Source organism: Chrysemys picta, chromosome 12, assembly GCF_011386835.1.
Source record: "Chrysemys picta bellii isolate R12L10 chromosome 12, ASM1138683v2, whole genome shotgun sequence".
Taxonomy (NCBI): domain Eukaryota; kingdom Metazoa; phylum Chordata; order Testudines; family Emydidae; genus Chrysemys; species Chrysemys picta.
Genome location: NC_088802.1, coordinates 5,175,999 through 5,199,900, shown reverse-complemented (window position 1 = coordinate 5,199,900; position 23,902 = coordinate 5,175,999). Strand labels below are relative to the sequence as shown.

The 23,902-nt window shown below is 47.8% G+C and overlaps 1 protein-coding gene across 2 annotated transcripts; it reads right to left on the bottom strand.

Annotated features, from left to right (window-relative positions):
- Positions 1-1,458: 1,458 nt before the first annotated feature.
- Positions 1,459-23,878, bottom strand: LOC101949726 (E3 ubiquitin-protein ligase TRIM41-like). 2 transcript variants are annotated; one of them, XM_065564165.1, is made up of 8 exons: positions 23,470-23,878; positions 19,689-20,252; positions 15,918-16,013; positions 11,363-11,593; positions 8,644-8,666; positions 6,737-6,852; positions 4,243-4,275; positions 1,459-2,568 (listed from the first exon to the last, which is right to left on the bottom strand). In XM_065564165.1, exons 2-8 carry the CDS (start codon positions 20,094-20,096, stop codon positions 1,994-1,996), a joined length of 1,482 nt encoding a protein of 493 aa, XP_065420237.1. In that variant the 5' UTR covers positions 20,097-20,252; positions 23,470-23,878; the 3' UTR covers positions 1,459-1,993. The 2 variants fall into 2 exon arrangements, with proteins under 2 accessions (XP_065420237.1, XP_065420238.1); XM_065564166.1 differs by having other exon boundaries at positions 19,689-20,101.
- Positions 23,879-23,902: the final 24 nt, after the last annotated feature.

Sequence of the window (23,902 nt, the reverse complement as noted above, 5' to 3'; positions counted from 1 at the left end):
TTAACCAGTGTGGGGATATAAGAGCTCATTTTGTTACTGTTTTGGTGAATCTAATTATAGAATAAACCATCAGTTCTGGGGGTGTATCTGCCCTGTCCTGAATTGGGCATTCTCAGTGGTGATTCATACCAGGCAACAGTCACACCAGTAACAATTCTACTGTCAGCAAATTTAATAATATGAACATACACCATCCAAATATGCATTTATCCACATTTTAGAAAGACCACTTTGGGAGGAAAGTCAGATACAATCAATTGCTTACAGCAAAATCAGGGAGATTTCTAAAAGAAAAATGAGTTACATGAAGAACAAATATGGTAATTTTTATACACAGTTTGCACTTGATGAAAACAACTCTGATGCGACAGATGCTGGACATTTTAGTTGAACACCGTGCATCTCAAGGGAGTTTTCCATATGATCCGTTCATTTTTATTTCATATTCCTGGTATTGCCAGAGTAATTCCCACCCTCACAGTTAAATTATTTACTTGACGGTATAACGGGGGTGGAAGAGAGGATCTAGCAGGAAATGTCATGAGTGATGGAATCCAGCATCATTCATATATTTGTTATCAATCCTACATTTCTCATCTGTTTTTGCCTTGACATCCTATATTGGGCAGCGGACACAAGGGAACTGATTGGGCTTTCAGGTCTCTGTTCATTTTAGTTTTGGTAAAATTCATATGGAAACCAACCTTTTGTTTCTGTCTCAAAATACACCTCCCACAGCAAACCAGGGCTATCCAGAAAGGTTTAATAGACAAATTGCCCTCTCAGGTTCATTTACTGGGGGACTTTAATAAGGTGAACAGGGGAACACAAGCAGTTTCCCTACACAGGGGAAATTCATTATTCTAGAAAATATATTAACACATTAAGACTAACACAATGGTAAACATGGCTAAGGTGCTTTTGAAAATGCATCTGAAGTTACTTAGGAGCACAAGTTCCATTGAAAATCAAGGAGTCTTACGGCACTTTGGTTCTTTTGAAAATTCCAGCCTTCGCACCTTGTACACACACTAACAGGTGTATTTAAATATATATTAGCTGCTTGTGGCTAAATAACAATCAGCTAACACAATTTTAAACACCCCCTGTCATCCGTCCCCCCCACAGCTTCTTCACCCAGGCCTCCCCCCCCCTTCTGAGCCTCTTCAGCCAGGCCTCCCCCCAGCTCTCTGCTCTCCCCCCTCAGCCTCGTTAGCCAGGCCTCCCAGCCCCCGCTTGCACCTCCCCCCGAGCCAGGCCTCCTCTCTGCTCTCCCCTCTGCCCTCAGTCAGGTCTCCCCCACCCCAGTCTTTTTAGCCAGGTCTCCCCCCGCTCTCCCATCCCCCCCCCAGCCAGGCTTCCCCCATGCTTTCCCCTCCCCCCACCGCCTCTTTAGCCAGGCCTCCCCCCTGCTTCCTCCTCCCCCGCAGCCTCTTCAGTCAGGCCTCCCCCCTGCTCCCCTCCCCCCAGTTGAGGGGTCTCTCCCTGGCCCTCACCTGGGTCCCTCCCACAGGGGTTCCCTCCTTCCTTAGTGGGACCCCCTCCACTCCATACTGAGGCTTTGGCTACACTGGCGCTGTACAGCGCTGCAACTTGCTGCACTCAGGGGTGTGAAAAAACACCCCCTCCCGAGCGCAGCGAGTGCAACGCTGTAACGCGCCAGTGTAATCAGAGCCTGCAGCGCTGCACGCTACTCCCCTCGGAGAGGTGGAGTACATACACCGCTGCGAGAGCTCTCTCAGAGCACTGGCGGCGCAACTACACTCGCACGGCAGCGCTGTGAAGTCTCGAGTGTAGCCAAGCCCTCAGCTGGCCTCCTAGGAGGATAGAGACCCAGCCTAGAGCGCCTCACACAGCCCTCGAGCTATGGGTAGAGCATCACTCCCCTTCAGCTCTGTCTGTGTGGCAGGAGACTGGCTGGCTGAATCCTCCAGGTAGAGATAAGGAGGGTTGGGGCTACAGGAGCCTGTTACATGGGCACAGACAGGGCACCTCACGGACCCAGTGTGAGGTGGGAGCATTGGTCCAGGAGAGCGAAATAGTGCTTGGAACAGAGCACAGAAGAGCTTCCCTCAAGTCCCACCCAGAAGAACGGGCGGATTCTCTCCCCGGCGAAAGAGGCCGTCGGGAAAGTGAAGATCGGGTCCCCATGACCAGCATCGAAAAACGTCACCTGCCCCCCTTCATAGTCCAGATAAACCCAGATCCTGCGGGGTGCCTGGCTCGGGGAGAAGGGGATGAGCTGCTGAGAGGACGTGAGAGCCCAGTACTGATCCTCCCAGCACTGCACAGCCCAGATCCCCCGCTCAGGGTTAACGCTGATCCCTCCCTTCCTGCTCACAGACTCTCTGGCCACCCCCACAGACCAGAGTCCCCCGTCCTCCACCTCCACCTCCCAGTAATGTCTGCCCGAGGTGAATCCCTCACAGCCCAGCACACAGAGCTCAGTGTCAAATCTCTCAGGGTTGTTGGGCAGATTCTGCCGTGTGTCTCCCCATCTCAGACTTTTCCGATCCGCAGACACAATGAGTTGGGGATGGGCCGTGTCTGGATCCAGAGTCACGTGTGCTGCAGAGAAAGAATCAGAGCGTGAGGGGCAGAGCTCAGCCCTGGGGGAGGGTCTGATCGTGTCAGTGACAGAACCTGCCCCAGCTGGGGAGTGACTCAGGCAACCTCCCCCCTCCAGGATTTACCCAGCTCTGCCTGGGGAGCAGCGCTGAGATCTCAGCCATGGGCAGGGGGGATTCACACCCCTGACAGAGCTAGTTCAGTGACAGAGTAAAGGGATCAGCTCAGCTGAGCCAGGCCCCCAGACCCAGCGTCTGATTCTCACTTATTCCATCCTTTTGCTTGGGGGAAAAACAAGGAGGGTTAGAGGGAGGTGGTTTTAAGCCACATTTGTCCTTCCTCTAGTCTACCTGGCTTCTAGTTACAGAGGCTGCAAAGCAGAGACCAGCCATAGTGTGATGCATCCTGTCTGTGCCCCCAGCAGAGCCGTCCCTTAGGTAGGGCAAATCACAGATGTGATTAGAGATCCTGGAATCATGGGAGGCTCCCAGTAGATTACAGAGAATCCAAAATCCTCCTGTCCAGTGATTCAACTCTTCACACCCTGTCTCCTTGCAGAGCCCCCTCCCTCCTAACGATTAGCCAGCTGAGCAACAGAAAAACTGCTTTTATAGAGACATCACTGGCCCCCCCAGGACTGTGTGTAGCTGCGGGGTGGGTGAGGACACCGCACACTTACTGAATGGCTGCTCGTCTTGTGCTGGTCTATCGGGGACTTTCCAAACCCCACACTGCTGGCCCCAAGGCCATGCAATGGCTAATACAATATTGCCAACTTCAAGAGATCAAATCTCATGAGATTGGCCCAACAATCATGACATTTTAAAAAGGATTCTATTGTGGTTTTTAGGCCAGTCTCTTGATTTTTGAACTCCCCTGGCCCCTCCCAAGGGTGTGCGCATGTGACAATTAGTGTTGTCCACTCTCCCACATGTACGATATAAGGTGATTTTGGCTCCTGCTGCAGGAGCTCTCACCGCCACATCTGCCCATCTCCTGCCCAGCAATTAATCCTGTTCCCCAGCCCCGCTCAGTTCTGTCCCCATCCAACCCCCTGCAATTCAGTCCCCCAGCCCCCATCATCACCCCCCATTAGTTCAGCACCCCTACCTCACCGCCCTCAGTTCACCCTCCCAGCACTCAATCTATCTGCTCAGAACCCACCATCAATACAGCCCCCCCAGCCCATCAGCCCCCTGCTCACTTCAGGCCCCCTGCAGCCCCCAGGCCATAATAAATCCCTCCCAGCCTCACCTTTGCTCCTCCTGGGGTTCTTCACCCTCCCTAGGCCTGGGGGCTACAGTGGGGTCCCCTCTCCCACTTCCCAGGGGAGCAGCCGCACTGGGGTGGTGACAGTGGGAGCTCCAGCCATGCCCAGGGCAGTTGACAGGATTTCTAAGTAAAATTAAGCCTCATTTTTGGAACTCTCAAATGTCGGGATTTTTTTTCAGACACAGCTCTATGGTGAGATCATGAGTGAGGCTTAATTTAAATTCTAATAGAGAAAAGAATCTACTTTTCTGTTTTTAGGAAAGATCTCTGTAGCCACCAGTAACACGGTGTTCAGCTCCTGTCAAATGCAAAATTGAAACAAAACCTGAACTACGGTGCTGCCAATGAGCCACCATGATTCATATGAAAGCTTTTGCTCCCTCTTTGATCCCAGAAATTTACCTTTCTCCACCCGCAGTCTCAACGACAGTGAGTCTAGAGGAAGAAAAGGGTGAAAAAGACAAAATGTTATGTTGTCATGGTTAGAGATATATTCATATTGTTAATGTTCTAACACAAAAGCAAAATGAAAAGAAAACAAACTTTATTCAGTTATAGTTAAGGAGGCCAAGTGCAATTCAGACCAATACAAACCATTACACACCTCACTAAAAAATAACCACAGGTGCTTAATTGCTGTGTAGACAAACCCTTTGAAAGCAACACATAATTCACAGACAGACCAATACACAGAAACCGTTTCACTCATTAGCATTCAATCAACTTTAAATCTGCCCCTGTACCACTAGTACAGGGGTCAGCAACCTACGGCACGCGTGCCAAACATGGCACGTGAGCCGATTTTGATTGGAACACTGCTGCCTGCCGCGGTCCCGGCCCCCAGCCCCACTCAGCCCCCCCGCCCACCGCTCTCCCCTGCGGGGGCAGGAGGCAGAAGCTTGGTCCTGCGGCAGCCAAGCTTCTCCCCTCCCCCACTTCTTCCCCCAGCGTGGTGCTTTCCTGCCCCTCCCCCCCTCCTCCCTCTCCCTGCTGCCGATCAGCTGATGGCCCTTGCGAGGGGGAGGGGGAGGAGCAGCAGCGTGCTCCCTGCTCCGTAGAGGAAGCAGAGAAGAGGTAGGGTCGGGGCCTTGGGGGAAAGGGATGGAACAGGGCATATCCCTTCCAGCGCCCTGCCATGAGCCGCTCAGGGCAGAGGGCAGGGGGCTGGGAGCACCCCAGCCCTCTGCCCTGACCCCCCCACACACACACCCAGCCTTCTGCCCTGCACCTCCACACACCCCCAGCCCTCTGCCCTGACCCCTGAACTCCCCCCCACACCCAGCCTTCTGCCCTGCACCCCCACGCCCCCCTGCCCTGACCCCTGAACTCCCCCCCACACCCAGCCTTCTGCCCTGCACCCCCACACCTCCCAGCCCTCTGCCCTGACCCCTGAACTCCCCCCCACACCCAGCCTTCTGCCCTGCACCCCCACACCTCCCAGCCCTCTGCCCTGACCCCTGAACTCCCCCCCAAACCCAGCCTTCTGCCCTGCAACCCCACAACCCCCAGCCCTCTGCCCTGACCCCTGAACCCCCCCCAGGTCTGTGGTCCCAGCTGCCAGCCCCTTGCCAGCCGGCGTCCTGGCCACAGGCCCCGTTCAGCCCGCTGCTGGCCTAGATAAACAGAACCCCAGGCTGGCAGCGAGCTGAGCAGGCTGGCGGTGTAAGATCTGCATTTTAATTTAATTTTAAATGAAGCTTCTTAAACATTTTGAAAACCTTGTTTACTTTACATACAACAATAGCTTAGTTATATAATATAGACTTAGAGAGAGAGACGTTCTAAAAAACGTTAACATGTATTACCGGCACACAAAACCTTAAATTAAAGTGAATAAATGAAGACTCGGCACACCACTTCTGAAAGGTTGCCTACCCCTGCACTAGTACTTAGTAAAACTGGCTCATCCTTCCTGACAGACCTGATGGTCTCATTATCTCCAGCTCAAGAGGATAAAAAGTGGAGAATCTCTAAAGCAGGGGTGGGAAACCTACGGCTCGCAGGTAAGATCCGGCCTGTTGCTCAATTTCATCTGACCCGCAGCACCGCTCCCCTCCCCCGCCGTGGGGTTGGAGCCGCGAGTGCTGACTCGCCCTGCCGCGTGGGCGGGGGGGAAGCCCTGAGCCTCTGCGCAGAGCCACGGAAACTAGGAATGTGGAGAGTGCTGCAGCAGCCCCAGGTTTTGCGCGGGGTCCCGGATGCTGGCCCCACCCCCAGCTGTGGTCTCAGCCCCCTTACCCCGTCCATGTCTTGCCCCTCCTCCCGGAACCACGGCCCAGTCTTGGCACCAGCTCTGGGGAGAGGGGGCACAGATGGGGTAATGGGGGGTGCCAGGTAGAAAGTTTGGGACCACTGGCTTTCAGCATCCCCACTGTAAAATTGTTACAGCTCCACTGCCTCCACACCCCCTATGGGGCTGGAGCTGCGAGCATCAGCTAGGCCTGCTGCGGGAGGAAGCCCCGAGCCCCCACGCCGCCTCTCTGTCCCACCTCGGGTGAGCGGCCCGTGATTGATTTTTTTCCGTGGGTCAATGGCCCATGATAGAGAAAAGGTTCCTCACTCCTGCTGTAAAGCAAGAGAGGGACTATGATGACACAGGAGGCCTTGCAGACAAAAAATCCAAACAAACATACTTCAGAAACAGGTAATACAGCAGGAAGCTCAAGCTCAGGTCAACGTTCATAGCTGCTAAGAAAGGAAACCCCCAGGGAGTGCGAATGTAGGCCCCAAACCCAGTGTGTATGTGCTGTATTGAGAGCTGAGGAGGGAATTCATAGGTTCCAAATGATTACCTGACTATCTCCATCCACAATCATTGTCCCTAAGAGGTTTCCCCAGCTCTGTCAATTATCAGTGTAACATATGTGAGAAAATTACCCGGGTGACTGTTTATTACCTTTGATTTTCTTCATTATGGTCTCCACAGAGGCATTTCTTTGAGAAGATTCCCAGATTCTCCATTTCAGTTCAGAAGAAAAGGCCACTGGGTTCTGAAACTTCTCCCTCTCGCATCTGAAGAACAACCCAGTGTTACTCGTTGTGGAGCTCGTTCATATTTGTGTTTTACTAAAACGTATTTTAATCTAGTGCAGGGATCGGCAACCTGTGGCATGCAGCCTGCCAGGGTAAGCACCCTGGCGGGCTGGGCCGGTTTATTTACCTGCTGCGTCCGCAAGTTCGGCCAGCTGAGGCCTCACAGTGACAAGAAGGGTGGAACAACGTCCTCCTGTGTCTTACATATGACACTCCTGTTAATACATCTGTGGTGGGGTGTTCACCCCACATCAGCCCCCAGAAAGTGTGAAGGAAGCTGAGACAGAGGAGATTAGTGAGACAGGCCACACACGAGGGGATTAGGCCAGAGAAGCAACCCCGGATTGGAAGATGAAGCTCAGCTGAGCAGGTGGGGGCTGGGCTAGTATAAAGCCAGGAAGCTGGCAACAGAAATGGTTACAGTGAGGAAGTATGTAGTCAGCTCCTGTGCATTAGAGAGGGAAGGAGGGAAATCCAAGGAAAGAGTAGGATGCCGGGAGCCTGGCCCTGAGGGAAGGGTGTACTGAGAAGAGAGAAGGTTTGAGAAGAGAGCCTGTGGGAGGCAAGTGGGAAGCACCCTAGGGAGAAAGCAGCAAACATTGGGGACTGAACAGACCTTGCCTGCATGTGGTAGGGTCCCTGGGGTGGAACCTGGACCAGTGAGCGGGCCCGAGTTCCCCTACCAGCCACTGATGGAGTGGCATTGCCTGGACAGTGAGACTAGGGAGACTCTATACCCCAGAAGGGGAAACCATTTGGTGATCTGGCTGGAGGCTGAGTCACGAAGAGCAAGCTGCAGCTCTTGGAGTGAGAGATGAGGCTGCAGAGTGAGAGAGAGACAACGGGGGAGAGACGGCAAGGGGAGGGGTTGGACCTGGAAGAGAGCTAATCCCCAGAACAGCCAGGAGGAGGCACCACCTGCGGTGAATATAGCAACCTGTGACAGTATCCCACAATTACATTTGCCTTTTTCACAAGAGCATCACACAGCTGACTTATTCAATGTGTGATCCACTTGAACTCCCAGATCTTTTTCTGCCGTGCTATTGACGATCCAATTATTCCCCATTTTGTAGTTGTACATTTGATTTTTCCTTCCAAAGTACAGCACTTTGTCTTTATTGAATGTCCCCTTACATTGATTTTAATCCTTCCTCACTCTGCCCTTTGTCTCTTGTGTCTATTTAGACTGTAAACTCCTTGGGGCAGGGACTGTCTCTTACTACGTGTCTGTGCAGCGCCCAGCATGTTGGGACCTGATTTTGTCTTGAGCCTCTAGGCACTGCCATAGTACTACTGATAATAGCACATTATAAACTCCCTAGAGCAGGGAATGTCTCTTCCATCATATCTCTTGCCATGCCCAGCACACTGATAGAGCTCACTGCATAATAAGAAACAACTAACAAACAGCTCATTGAACAGTCATCAGATGGCCCTGACTTTCCATCCCTACCAACCTCGGTCGAGTTTGGAGTCTATGACCTAGAAATGAAAAACGCATTCTCCATCCCCAATCTCCTGAGGTCTCCATTCCACCAGCTACACTATAAATAACACCCCTGTCTGTAGGTAAAAAACTCTTTTCTCAGGTTGCTCTATTCTGGAGTCTAGTCAAAATGACAAGAGCTTCAAGATTAGATTTATCAGTTGGAGATTGGGAACCAGCCCCACACTCTGCACTGCTGGACCATGGGGAGCCAGGTCTCATGTCCAAAATCCCTTCCCTGCACTGGGAAGTGAAAGGGAGAGTGAGAAGGAGCCACCTACCTGCTCAGGGTGCCTTTGATGTCCTAGAGGAGAAAGATAAAAGGAAATTCAGTCTCATTTATCACATACTGGGGATCCCTCCTGCTCTGGAGGGGACTCACTTTGTCTTCACAGTTTGAGGTTCAAAGTGAAATTATTTGTTATTTATTAACAGAAACAAAACCTTTGAATGTGTTGCCTTTGCTTCTTTGGAAAAAAGTTCTGTAAGTGCAGGATCTGGGCCCAGGAAGTTTGTACAGGGAGGCACAGTAGTTCTTTATGTAACAACATTTGAATAACCACCCAGCACATGGAATCAGAGGGCTCAGTCTTATGATATGTTGAACAAAGATCTCCCGAACATTCACAGGTGTGGGGAAGATCCCCTCCTGCAGACTCCAGTGGGTCCAGAGGGAGGGATGCCCCCATGCTGTGCTGCCCCCGTGCTGTAAACTCTCTCCCCCCTCTCCCACAAACATTTTGAAGGCCCGTCATGTGGACTTCTTGACATCCCACAGGAAGTTGGGGCTGGGGGAGAACAATGGGTTTGGGGTACAGAGTAACAGAGGGCCATTCACTATCCTAAGCCCCAGGAAACCTGAGGAGTGAAGAATGCTGCCCAAAGCAGATATTGGTCGCAACAGAGAATCTGACCCTAGATATCAGCTAGAGAAGTCCAGGATGCTACATTTTATTTCTCGCCTTCCTTCTTGTTTGCTACTTAGAGGCATTTTTGAAAATTAAAATCATTAGAAGGCTTTTGGAATTCTAACAACTACTAACACTTTCAGAGTAGCATAAATAATGAACAGCTTCCCTAACTAACTTCAGTTCTGGCAGAAAAAATCACCTCATGTATCAATTTGAAGGCAAAATTTTTCCCTTTTTGTGGTATGTAGGAAGAGTGGCAAAATAAGGCTTTAAATGGAAACTCAGCTTCAATCTTAGCTATTTCCATAATTAAAGACTGGTTCCATCTTTCATCTTTTGGAGTTAGTGTCTGGAACACAGGAAATGCCGGACTGGCTCAGACCTGAGGTCCATCTGGTCAGTATTCTGTCTCCAAAGGTGGACAGTGCCAGATGCTTCAGAGCAACATGTAAGATAATCTGCCCCCCACATTCTCATCCTGCTCTCTAACAGTTAGCGACTGGCTGAAGCAATGAAGCATGAGGTTTAATATCACTCTGCATATTCTTGTTATCCATATAAATATCCGATCACTTTTTGAGTTTTGCTAAATGCTTGGTCTCAACGACATCCGGTGGCAATGAGTTCCACAGTCCAATTACGTGACGTGTGAAAAAGCGTTCATTGCATCCGTTTTGAATTTGTCACCTTCTAATTTTCTTGAATGTCCCTTTGTTCTTGCATTATGAGACAGGGAGAACAGAATTTGGAGTTTGCCATTTTTGGAGGAGCCTTCCCCCACTAGAATTCAAAAGAAGAATTTTTTTCATTTAGTACTTGATCCTATGACCATTGTACTCAAGAAGTATATTTCCATTGACTTTAATGGGCATTTTATCAAGCCCTTAAGGAAAAATAATGTATATTTTAGCAATACTGTATGTTCTCCCTTTTACACTGTGATGCTCTGTACCTCAGGAGAACACCCTGCACCCCTATGTTCATCCTTATACTATGATTGTGTGGTATCCAATGCAAAGTTTGTCATGTCAGGTGTCTTTGGAAGGCTCATGATGCACTGAACATTGTTGTTATAGTGATGTTAGAGGCTGTAATTTCATGTATATAGTTATGAGGCTGAAAATGTGTCCTCCTGGCTTAAAACAAGCCCAGGCAAAACTCTCCAGGAGTAGAAGGGCAGTTCACACCTCATCAGGGCATGTGTGGGACAAACCCAGCCCAGCTGGACTCTCAAGTGAGTCACCCCCCTTCCCTTGGTCATTTTGGGACTATGATGAGGTAATGCTCACCTAACTCTGAAGGGGGGAGGGGGAGTGGCAAAGCCAAGAGGGAAGAAAGAACATGATAAAAGGGAGAGACGTTTGCCATGCCCGCTCTCTTCCACCTCCATCTACAGACACCACCACCAAGCGACTGGAGCGCTGATCAAAGGGGAGAGCCTGGCTGAAGGGCAACCAGCCAGCCTGTGGCGTGAAGCATCTAAGTTTGTAAGGGCACTGAAAGTGTTAAGATCAGCTTAGAATGCGATTTGCTTTTGTTTCATTTGACCAAATCTGATTTGTTGTGCTTTGACTTATAATCACTTAAAATCTATCATTTGTAGTTAATAAAGCTGTGTGTTTATTCTACCTGAAGCAGTGTGTTTGGTTTGAAGCGTGTCAGAGACTCCCCTGGGGATAACAAGCCTGGTACATATCAATTTCTTTGTTAAATTGACGAACTCATATAAGCTTGCAGCGTCCATTGGGCATAACTGGACAGTGCAAGACGGAAGTTCCTGGGGTTGTGTATGGGACCGGAGATATTGGCTAATGTCATTCAGTTGCGCAATCCAAGCAGCAGCTGGCCAAAAGTGCTCACTCGTGTAGCTGGGAGCAGCTTACATGACAGAGACTATGCGTGAACAGCCCAGGAGTGGGGGTTCTCACAGCAGAGCAGAGTAAGGCTGGCTCCCAGAGTTGAGGATCGGAGTGACCTAGCAGATCACAGGTCCAGATAACACCAGGGAATGTCACACACTCCTACACTCCAAAAGTGAAGGGCTTCTTGCCCTGTGAAAAGTTCTGGGGTGTTTCTAACACCATCTCACCTGCAGGAATTCACTCGCTGGCAGCTGGCACTTCTGCTCCATCTCAGTGATCAGGGAACTGAAAGAGGATAGTTCCTCAGATAGTTTGGCAACATACTCATCCCTCCTCTTTTCAATTTCCTGATTCAGCTCTTCCAGCTGGGCCAGCAGGAGTCGCTCTTGTCTCTTCAGAAACTGGTGTAGTCGCTGAAATTCAGAGACAATCTTTTGCCTCTCCCTTTTTAGCTGTTTCTGAAATGAAGCGATTCAAACAGAGAAAGCACAGGTCAAGAACAGGAACATGGAGTGAGTTATGGAACATTTTATAAAGCCTTATGTATGCACATGGGAGCATGTCATTGCAATCCCCTAGAATTTAACTCCTGATATTTTATGGAGAACAAACTCTATGCTCAGTAGACAAACGATTTTCCAGTGGATTTTCAAGAATCCTAACTGGTGTTTAGAATATGAATGTATCTTGCATTATTAGGATATTCTATTATCAGTGGTGTCTAGAAAACCAGATCCTTCAAATAACAGAAAGTACAGCAGGTGTGGGATCCAGAACTGGACAGGCAAGGATTACTTCTGGGGAGCAAACAGTAGAACCCAAAGTCAGAAGCGCTAGACTTGAATTGGGGAACAGATGCTCTCCACAAAATACACTTAGATGAATAGGGTCATGTTTCTAAAACAAGGTTTAAAATTAGAGCACCAGCAATTGCTCTGAGGAGTGTTAAATGCACAGTTTAGGATATATACATTTTGTCACATCATAAATCTCCAGTTTTAATCCACAGAGGGATTCTGAGCACAAATTGAGTGGCTGGCAAGACACGTATTTGCATATTCAAATCTGAGTTTGCAGAACACTTAGAAACGTGTGTATGTGAACCAGACAGAAGCCCACCAATTCATGCTCTTTCTGGAGCACTCTAGCTCCTAATACCCTAGGAGCAAGAAACTTACATCATATTTAGAACCCAAATCTTCTTCATGGCAATGTCAAGCAGCGATATCACTAGGGCCTGTTCCAAAGCTCACCACAATCAATAGGAGTCTTTCCAATGACTTCAGTAGGATTTGGTTCGGTGTTAAGTGACCAGCCGTCCCTGGGGCAGCAGATTTCTCTAGTGGCTGCCCGCACTATTCTGTTGTGGTTATTGTTAGAGGGCTTTCCCTTAGCCCCGCCCCTGGTTCTTGTCTCACAGACAGAAAGCAGAAGGCCAAAGTCTAAAGTGCAGGCAATGCGATTGTGATGCTGTACCCCATAAGGCTTTATGGGAATATGACATAACTGGAATATGTTTTGTGCTGCCTGTGCCATGTAACATATCTCTGTAAAGGTTTTGGTCTACTATATCTATTCATCCGATTTGTACATATATATCATTTTCTACTTGAGGTTACGAATATTGACTGTATACGTGCTTGATTTCTAAGTAAGCTTTGTGAGGCATTTGGTCAGCTTCTTTAGGAAGGAATTCGCAAGGTTAAGTACCCGATCAGGAAGCACTTGGGGAACAATGCATCTTGGAATGCTCCAATCCACATAAGAAGTCTTCCTGGAGACATACAAGATACCATGTGGGCAATGGCTTCGGACTGTAAAGACTGAGTCATGCAGGGACATGTGACTTGCCCAGGTGACTCCAGAACTCCATCTTGGAGCTGGACTTTGCATAGGAGTGAGTCTCCACCCACAAGAGAAAGTCTATTTAAACCCGTGGGAGAGCCCTCCATTTTGTCTTCAGCGGGCTAAAGCAGTGGTCCCCAACGCGGTGCCCGCGGGAGCCATGGCGCCCGCCGGGGCATCTATGTGCGCCCGCCTACTGGCCACCGGACAAGCAGCCGCCGAAAAGCGGCAACGTCAAGAAGCGCTGCCGCCGAAATGCGGCTGATTTTCGGCGGCATTTCGATGGTGACGCTTTTTGATGACGCTGCTTCCCGGCGGTGACGCTTCTTGGCGTTGCCAATTCTCGGCGACATTTCGGTGGCTTCTTGTCCGGCAGCCACGGTCCTCAGCAGCTAGTCGTCCAGCGCCCGCCACACGGAAAAGGTTGGGGACCACTGGGCTAAAGAGAAAGCCTCTCCATCCCGAAAGAGACCTGAAAGAAACTGCAAGGGGGTGAGTGATTGTTGGACCCGGACTAACAGGAGATTAGTCTGTAAAAGGGAGCATTCTGGAACTGGTGAGGATCTTATCGGTATTCAGTTTGATTAGACACAGATTTGCACATTTTATTTTATTTTGCTTGGTGATTTACTTGGTTCTGTCTGTTACTACTTTGAACCACTTAAATCCTACTGTCTGTATTTAATAAAATCACTTTTTACTTATTGATTAACTCAGAGTATGTATTAATACCTGGGGGAGCAAACAACTGTGCATATCTCTCTATCAGTGTTATAGAGGGCGAACAATTTATGAGTTTGCCCTGCATAAGCTTTATACAGAGTAAAATGGATTTATCTGGGTTTAGACCCCATTGGGAGTTGGGCTTCTGAGTGTTAAAGACAGGAACACTTCTGTGAGCTGCTTTCAGGTAAACCTGCAGCGTTGGGGCAAGTAATTCAGACCCTGGCTCTTTGTTGGAGCAGACGGGAGTGTCTGGCTCAGCAAGACAGGGTGCTGGGGCCCCGAGCCGGCAGGGAAGGCAGGGGTAGAAGTAGTCTTGGCACATCGGGTAGCAGCTCCCAAGAGGGTTTCTGTGATGCCAACCCGTCACAGCGATGTTTATTGGGGTTAGTTCCAAGCAAGCATATCCATAGCTCAACACGCCAGCACAGTCTGTTACGTAGTATCCCCCTTCCCAGTTCTGAGGACGCAAAGCCTTACTCCGGGTCCCCTTCTCCCCAGCCCTGATACCACAGAGCCTTGCCTGTGTCCCTGTTCCCCATTGCCATTTCCTCCTTCTAAGCAGATCCAAATATACCTGCAGTGCCCCTTACACCTTATGGCCATGTTCCGTTTTGGAGGGTCATGAGTTTGGGGTCTTTGTCTCTCCTCTTTTGTACCCCATGGGAGGGGTGAGGAGTCAGGTGGTGTTCTGGCCAAAGCCAGGCTTTTCTTTGGCTTTTAGTGTTTCTTATGCCTCCCCCACGCTCCCCATTCCCCCCTCTGCCCCTCCTAACTGGTTGCTTGACCTTGTCTTGAGAGAGGAGCCAGGAAGCCTTCCAGTGTATGCTCATATATTACACTCCCACCATACCCTGTAACACAGGGGTAGGCAACCTATGGCACGTGTGCCGAAGGCGGCACGCGAACTGATTTTCAGTGGCACTCACACTGCCCGGGTCCTGGCCACCGGTCCGGGGGGGCTCTGCATTTTAATTTAATTTTATATGAAGCTTCATAAACACTTTAAAAACCTTATATACTTTACATACAACAATAGTTTAGTTCTATATTATAGACTTATAGAAAGAGCCCTTCTAAAAACGTTAAAATGTATGACTGGCACGTGAAACCTTAAATTAGAGTGAATAAATGAAGACTTGGCACACCACTTCTGAAAAGTTGCCAACCCCTGCTGTAACACTTTATCTATTCCCATTATACTAACAAACCCATCTGGCCAGGCAGAAACCACACACCATGTCTTTGTCTTTGTTCTTCACACACATTAGTAAGGATGTAAGAGTATCAAAAGTCAAACCCAAAATTCTATCTCAGGTTAACAAACAGGCTTATATGCTAACAGTTCTGCCTGTTGAAAGACAAGCCAAAAAATGGGGGAGGAATTTGCAGAAAAAAAATAATTGAAATTTCAAAGTCGTTTCCATTTTTCAGTGTTCAAAATGGAACAACTTTTAATTTGTATGGAAAATATCCTGAAATAACTTGAAAAAAATTCACGTCTGTTTCCCCTTTTTTCTAAAATGTAATAAAATAATGTCCATTTCTATCACCACCCCATTGTTCCATTCTCTCTGGAACTCTTCAAAAGTTCTCCCATTTTAGAAAAACTGGCAAAAAGAAAAAGGAAAAACTAGGAGAAAAAACCTGGAAATTACTCATGTTATTGTACTCAGTAGCAAAAAGCAGTAAACTGGGAAACAAAGGGATAAAAAAATTGAAATTCTGAAAATTTTTCAGCTTTTTAAAACCAAAATGAAAACTTCAGTTTGAAATGAAAATAAACATTTTTGTTCATTCTGAAATTTCCTTCCAAAAACCTGATTTTTATTTATTATTTATTTATTTGCAAAAGACATTTTCCGATGGAAAAAAATTGTTTTCTACTAAATCCCATTTTGCTACAGGACATTTCTGTGGTTGAAAAATTTCAACCAGCTCTATTTGAAAGACCTAAAGAAGAAACTACTGTTAGCTAAACAAATTACACTCACATTATCAATTGAAATATATGGATTATTAAAACTCTTTCCTTAACATTCCGTTTTCCTGTTTTTACTCAATTCAACCAGAACAGTTATTCTTTACAATGAGAATAAATAACTATCTTTCATGGAAGGGAAGATGTTTCTCACTATTCTTCTTCTGTTAGACTAAGCAGAGTATCAACAATGTCCCTGTGCACATTTGCCTCTGAGTAAGAACAGCACCTACCAGTAGTTCCTGGCTTTTATGTTCCCCACTCGATTTAAATGATAGAATCTCTTCTCTCTCTTTCTTCAAACTCTCCAAATGGCTCTGAATTTGGTCCTAACAAAAGAAAAACTGGTTTAGTTTTGGTTGCTTTTGGAGGTTTTCCCCTCCATTTTATTTATATTTTCAAGAATATTAAATACATAGTAAAATGGGTGAGTGCTCTAACCACCTGGCTATAGAGTCATTCTCATGCTTGCGGCCTCTCTCTCTCTCTCCCACAAATGACTCTCTAAGTATTTATCCCCAGTGGAACAGCTACAACAGGAGAGATGGAGGGAGCCCTACCTCAGAATATCCCAGAGAGAGGTGGCAGATCCCCGTTCAGATCCCTTCTCCTCATCAGGTGGAGGGGAACTTGAACCTGTGGCCTCCTATATCACAGGTGAGTACTCTAAACACTGGGCTAAAAATCATGAGGGAGATCTTTCTGTGTGTGAACTCACCTGAGGGGCCCGAGGCCACCTACCAGATTAGGCCCCACACGAGTTAGGTGGACTAAGGCTGATCTTCCCGGGGTCATGAATCACTCTGGGGTTTAGCTGGGAGATAGGCATCTAGATGCCTTAAGTGAGGCAGCAGTGCACATGGCCAGAAGCAGAAACACAGGTGCTGTGGGAACTAGTTACTGAAAAATACAGATGCCGAGTGAGTTTAGGCACCTACAGGGCTCAGCCGGAGTTTTGTGAATTGCAGTGGAGGCTCCACCTGGGGTTTAGGCACCTAAGTAACTTCTAGCCACCATGGATGTAGAGGCTCTCTACACAAACATCCCACACACAGATAGAATACAAGCTGTCAGGAACAGTATCCCTGATGATGACACAGCACAACTTGTTGCTGAGCTCTGTGACTTTATCCTCACGCACAATTATTTCAAATTTGGTGACAATATATACCTCCAGACCAGTGGCACCGCCATGGGCACCCGCATGGCCCCACAATATGCCAACATTTTTATGGCTGACCTGGAACAACACTTCCTCAGCTCTCGTCCCCTAACGCCTCTACTTGCGCTACATTGATGACATCTTCATCATCTGGACCCATGGGAAGGAGACCCTGGAAGAATTCTCTCAACAGCTCTCTCATGCTCTCAACAGCTTCCACCCCACCATCAACCTCAGCCTGAGCCAATCTATACAGGAGGTCCACTTCCTAGACACCACATTACAAATAAGCGATGGTCACATTAACACCACCCTATACCGAAAACCCACCGACCGCTACACCTACCTTCATGTCTCCAGCTTCCACTCCGGACACACCACACGATCCATCGTCTACAGCCATGCGCTGAGGTACAACCGCATCTGCTCCAACCCCTCAGACAGAGACCAACACCTACAAGGTCTTCACCATACATTTTCAAAACTATGATACCCGCACGAGGAAATAAGGAAACAAATCAACAGAGCCAGACGTGTACCCAGAAGCCTCCTGCTACAAGACAAGCCCAAAAATGAAACCAACAGAACTCCACTGGCCACCACCTACAGTCCTCAGCTTAAACCTCTCCAACGCATCATCAGTGATCTACAACCCATCCTGGACAATGATCCCTCGCTTTCACAGACCTTGGGAGGCAGGCCAGTCCTCGCCCACAGACAACCCGCCAACCTTAAGCATATTCTCACCAGCAACCATGCACCGCATCATAACAACTCTAACTCAGGAACCAATCCATGCAACAAACCTCGATGCCAACTCTACCCACATATCTACACCAGCAACACCATCACAGGACCTAATCAGATCAGCTACAACATCACCAGTTCATTCACCTGCACGTTCACCAATGTGATATATGCCATCATGTGCCAGCAATGCCCCTCTGCTATGTACACTGGCCAAACTGGACAGTCACTACGCAAGAGGATAAATGGACACAAGTCAGATATCAGGAATGGCAATATACAAAAACCTGTAGGAGAACACTTCAACCTCCCTGGCCACACAATAGCAGATGTAAAGGTAGCCATCTTACAGCAAAAAAACTTCAGGACCAGACTCCAAAGGGAAACTGCTGAGCTCCATCTGAAGAGTCTTGCATCTGAAGAAGTGAGGTTCTTACCCACGAAAGCTTATGCTCCCAATACTTCTGTTAGTCTCAAAGGTGCCACAGGACTCTCTGTTGCTTTTTACAGATTCAGACTAACACGACTACCCCTCTGATGCTGAGCTCCAGTTCATTTGCAAATTTGACACCATCAGATCAGGATTAAACAAAGATTGTGAATGGCTATCCAACTACAAAAGCAGTTTCTCCTCTTGGTGTTCACACCTCAACTGCTAGCAGAGGACCTCACCCTCCCTGATTGAACTAACCTCGTTATCTCCATACTGATTCTTTCCTGCATATTTATACCTGCCTCTGGAAATGTCCATTACTTGCATCTGACCAAGTAGGTATTCACCCATGAAAGCTTATGCTCCAATACATCTGTTAGTCTTAAAGGTGCCACAGGACCCTCTGTTGCTAAGTAACTTCTGTGAGTCTAGGCTGCACTGACAGAGAAAGTGAGCTAAGGACGGGGCTGGACTGAGGCTTCACTTCCTCAGTGCGCACGTGTTCACACTCCGCTCATGCTCACTGCGAATTTTCTGAGCAGTCTCCGAACCACATTGTCATGCTGGGCACGTTTTGATATATCACCGGCTTGGGCATTTTTAAGTGGGCCTGAGAAATAATCTTCTTCCCTCCCACTAAGCACAACCAATTCCTGACCACCCCACCAAGCACTGGGATTGCCTGAGAATTTAGGGGAGAGTCAGTGAGATGATTCACTCGGACACTTTGCAAACAGATCTAACCCAATCATACACAGAAACTGTGGGCATGTGGCTTCTTTTAATTTCCCTATACCCCAGCTTCCTACCCAAAAAAGACAGCCGAGCTGCTTCGTCCTTGCAACCATAGTGCTGAATGTACATCAGTTACATTTTCAAGACTTCCTGCTATAAAAGATATCTAACGTGGCTTGGTTTTTATTTTGGAGAGGGCAGAGAGGGAGAAAGAGGGGTGTTGTTTGGCTGAGGAAAAGATGGCAAGGAATAGACATAATTCTTTCCCAGTTGCCAAAGCCTGTGTGTACACCTCCCTGATCCTCCACCCTCTTGCCTCCAGATAATGGGACCCTGGATCTTCATTTTGAAAATATGGTCACCCTACCCCTGCCTCTGCAGATTTCAAGAAATCTGTTGGAATGGGCCAGGCCTGCATCTGTAACTTTCACTCTATGCATCTGAAGAAGGGTTTTTTTTTACCCACGAAAGCTTATGCCCAAATAAATCAGTTAGTCTTTAAGGTGCCACGGGACTCCTTGTTATTGTCCATTCTGTCTGTGTGAGAAGCAAACCCTGCATCCCCCATCCTGCAACAATTCAGAGGAAACTGTAAGAGCTGGAACTTGTAGAGTTTCCTGTCCCCACCTGGATTTTTCCCTGCACAGGGGATGACCTTGCTCTAGGGCACACAAATCATACCCTGCTTTACATATCCCAGTACTATTAAAGCCATACAGCCCTACAAAAACTGTATGTAGAGCAGGCCTTAAAAACATGTCTCCTCAACGTTCTTCCTGTATAAAATCCCTTCTGTCTATCTTGTGATTGTAGGAAGCTAGTTCTATTACGTGGCTGGTTTTATATTTCTCAGATGCCTCTGTTCTGAATTGTTCGAGCATGCCTTGGCTGGGATGCGTCCCAAATGCAAAAATGACTAATTCTTACTTTATAATCCGTGGCAGCCTCCTCGATAGGAACCACAGAGTGTTCTTTGTGACTGCGGGACTCTCTGCACACCACACAGATGGGGGTTTGATCCACTTCACAGAAGAGTTTCAAAAGCTCCTCATGTTCTTCACACGCTTTCTTCCCCCTCGGCTCTGGGATGTTTTTCGCTATATCGACTATATTCCTCAGCTGCCAGTTGGGCTGGAATTCCCCTTCCCCGAACACTTCTCTGCACTGAGGGCAGGAATAGGAGGGGGAGGTTTTGGACTCCTTGCAGTACTGAATGATGCAGGCTCTGCAGAAGTTGTGCCCACACTTGAGAATCACCGGATCGTTAAAATAATCCAGGCAAATGGAACAGTTAACAGCCTCTTGGAGATCTTTTACCCGGTTTCTTGCAGCCATGGCACCTACAAGAAAGAGGAAAGTAACTTTCACTTTGCTCAGAAATGTGACTATCCCGGATTGAAACTGGCCAGCGCCCTTCCTACATCTGCCTGCCTTCTGCCTCGTTGCTGATCTGTTGTGAGTGTGTTCGCTGGGACCTGGGGTCCTTCAGGTCTGGAAAGGAGAAAATATAAGGAGATAGTGGAGTGGTATATAAAATAATTAATATATCGAGCTTCTACATTTGTACAGATTAGACTTTAAACAAATATTTTCCCAAACTGTCACAAACAATTAAATAAATCAAGTCACAAGAAAAGAGCCAATCATAATATCCCTCATTCCATGCCCATAAAAACTTTATAGAGGCCAACAGTATTGGCAGAATTATGTCAAAAATATGCCATTATACTTTCCTTCAACCATCATAGTTAGAAATAATTTTAAAAAATTTCCAAACAGGATCTGATGTGAATTAGAAACAGATCAGAGTTGCAATGTGAGTTTGATTGGGACTGGCACTTTGCCAAAGTTCTGGTGTTCTCGATCTAATCAGATCCATTTCTAATACAAATAATAACAGGTGTAATTGTATTATTACTGTATGTTGCAACATTTAAAAACTTGCTACCGGTTATCTAAACAATAAAATTAAAAAGCCAGAACTATAGAGTGCCATGTTAAATCCGCTTTTTAATGTATTTGAAACATTCATCTACATGGGGGGGTGGAGGGTGGAAGGAAATAAGCGAGAGCAGTTGCATAGGGTTGTCACCTCTGAGGTACAAAAAACTGGGACATCCAGGATGGTCATGATCTCCTAAAACAGGACAGCTGGCAGTGTGTGCTGAGCACCTGTACAGATTTCCCAGGACAGCTACCTCCAAAAAGGATAATTGAAAAACCTGGACAGGTGACAACCCAGCTGCATGAAATAACAGAGCATGGAGAAGCCTGTCACCCCCCTGTGACAGAAGGGTTTCTGTGATCCAACTCATCACCCCCCCCGATCCTCCCCCAGTCACTGTCCCAAGCCGAAGACACCACTGAATGACATTAAAACATGGATAATGAGGACTATTTTACTGCAGAAGAGAGAGGGTGACCAGAGAGCAAGTGTGAAAAATCGGGACGGGGTGGCAGGTAATAGGCGCCTATCTAAGAAAAAGCCCCAAATATTGGGACTGTTGGCATAAAATTGGGACATCTGGTCACCCTACGTGGAGGAATTCCCTGCTGTGACAAGGCAAATGATTCTGTGGTTCAAAACAAGAATTAGCCATGGTGTGAATTGGCTGTAGCTCCATTGGAGTCGATGAGGCCACATCCCAGCTGATGTGAACTGGCCTTAGCTCCATGGGTGAGGATCTGGTGCTATATCTGTAGTCAGAGGCGTCCAAAAATCATGAGAGTGGCTTAAAAATCATGAGCTTTTGAAAAAATGATAAATGTTGGGGGCTTCTGGGTTTTTGTGTTTTAGCTTTTTGAGCAGATCTTTTAGAAAAGCCTCCAAACTTGATTTAAAAATTGTCAGTGATGGAGAATCTGCCAACAGTCCTTGGTAAGTTCTTCCAATGGTTAATTGTTCTCACTGTTAAAAATGTCTGTCTTATTTCCACTCTGAATGTGCTTAGTTTTAGCTTCCAGACGTTGGATTGTGTTAGACCTTTCTCTGCTAGGTTAGTCATTGTGAGGGATATGGTTTTGTCATGGTAAAATTAAGCAAAATTCATGGAACAGTCATGGAGGGAAATGTACAAAATCAGGGCATGGCCACGGCAGGGCTGACAGCCGGAGGAGCCCACCGCAGGGAGCTGACGCTGAAGCAGTCATGGAGATCTGTTAAGATCACGGAATCCGTGACCAAATTGTATCGTTAGTCATTGTGATGGGGTGTGCTCCCCACACCGGCCCTGAGAGAGAGGGTGGGAAGTTTGTGCCAACGCTAAAGGCTCTCTAGGGCAGAAGAGAGCAGCACATGGCTTGTTCCTGATATTAATACTTAGCACTTACTGTGTCGAGTGCTTTCCATGTTCAGGACAGAGGGGTTGAAATAAGGGGGACACATTGGAGAATGTGGCTCCCCCTCTACAAAATCCTTCTCCATGTTTAGGGGGTACAACAGGGCAGCCACTCGCAGTGACACCAGTTATACCAAGATGACTGGCTGCACTAAGGCTTATCCCAGTACAGCTATGGTAGTAAAAAATCACCCTCAACCGACCTCCCAAACTCATACAAATTTTAAGAGTAGCTCAGGCCTGGTGTCACTGGGAGTGGCTGCCCTGTTGTACCCCCTAATGTCAAATATGGTGCTGCAGGCGCTCCATGCCTGTTTCGCCCTCCAAGGTGCATCCCCTCTGCCTTCCCCACATAGGTCAGGGATTGGTGAGGTGGCTTAGCCCTCTGGCCACGTTTAACCCCTTATCTCCAAGGCAGACCATGCTACAGCAGGTGAGACATTTATCTCTTTGAGACTGGATCCACACACTACATGGGGCAATGTCATCAGTCCATTGGGAAACGGAGACTAATGCAGAAGAGGGCAGCTTGCTCGCTAAGTGAGCGAAGGACCTCTCCAAATCTATGTCACAGCAATGCACTGGGATTGGCTCCGGCTGCCCATTGGTCTCCACTTGGAGTTTAAAGTGTTGTTTTTAACCTATTGTGCCCTAAATGGTATGGGGCCTGCTTAGCTGGGAGATGTCTCTCCCCTTTGCCATTCTGCTGGGTCTGCAATTTAAAAAAGAGGGCATCAAAATGGCCAACCCTAAACATTAAAAAATCATGAGATTGGCTGAAAAAAATGATATTTTTTTAAAATCGATGATAGTTTCTGTTTATTTGCCTCCTGGATTTTTTTTTAGCCTTTAAGAGTCACACGGTTTTTAGCTTTTCCCTACAACCATGAGGTCTGGTACTGTAATGAAAGCTAAAACTGAGGCTTTGTCTACATTAGCAAATGTTAAAGCATGGCTGTGGTTCTAAAACAAAACAAAACACCCCCAGGGCCATCCTTAGGATTTATGGGGCCCTATGCAGTATTTTGAACTGGTGCCCCTATGCCCGACGGCAGAGGAGGGACGATATTTTAGAGATGTGATTTTATAATCTTCAGCCACACACAAAAGAAATATTTTTAAAACAAATTTTAAACGAAGGTCCTGCAGACTGACATGTTCTGAGTAAATATGACAGTCATGCACCACTGTTTTTGTCAGGACATTCAGAAACTGACAGTATGTACTTGGGGATTGGCAAATGCCTGTTAAATGGCTCCATTACCCCTTCAATGGCTCCTTAACAGTTTGGATGTTGAGCTAATAGGTCTGTCGGGCTGGAGCCCTTTTCACTTTTAAGTTAAGTAGATCCCCGCCGGAGGAAGACTCACCAGGCTGCAGCAGTCACAGCAACAGGGATAGGAAGAGGCGGGTGGGTGGGTGGACTTGACCCAGCGGTGCCCCAGATTGTCGGGTGCCTGCGTATGGTGCCGATGCCTCCGGACAGCTCTGACCGCCCTGGGCGGCGAGTTCTATGGGCCCGGGGCCCCGGGCTCCACCGATGTTCGGGGCTGGGTCTAGGGTGACCAGATGTCCTGATTTTACAGGGACAGTCCCAATTTTTGGTTCTTTTTCTTATATAGGTCCTATTACCCCCCACCCCCGTCCCGATTTTTCACATTTGCTGTCTGGTCACCCTAGCTGGGTCTCTCCTGCGGCCCCGCCTGCCTCCCCGGGGCCTGGAGCATCCCCGCTTCTCCCCTGCAGCTCCCTGCTGGCTCCACTCAGCTGGCTTCCGGCATCCACTGCGGCCGCAGGGTCCTA

Bases quoted from the DNA above. Each gene is read 5' to 3' on its own strand.
- LOC101949726 (XM_065564165.1), bottom strand. From the start codon at position 20,096: ATGGCTGCAAGAAACCGGGTAAAAGATCTCCAAGAGGCTGTTAACTGT. The intron at 6,853-8,643 runs GTAGGTGGCTCC...GTTGTTCTTCAG, and splicing joins ATCAAAGGCACCCTGAGCAG to ATGCGAGAGGGAGAAGTTTC. The intron at 2,569-4,242 runs GTAAATTTCTGG...CTTTCTCTGCAG, and splicing joins GAGACTGCGGGTGGAGAAAG to CACACGTGACTCTGGATCCA.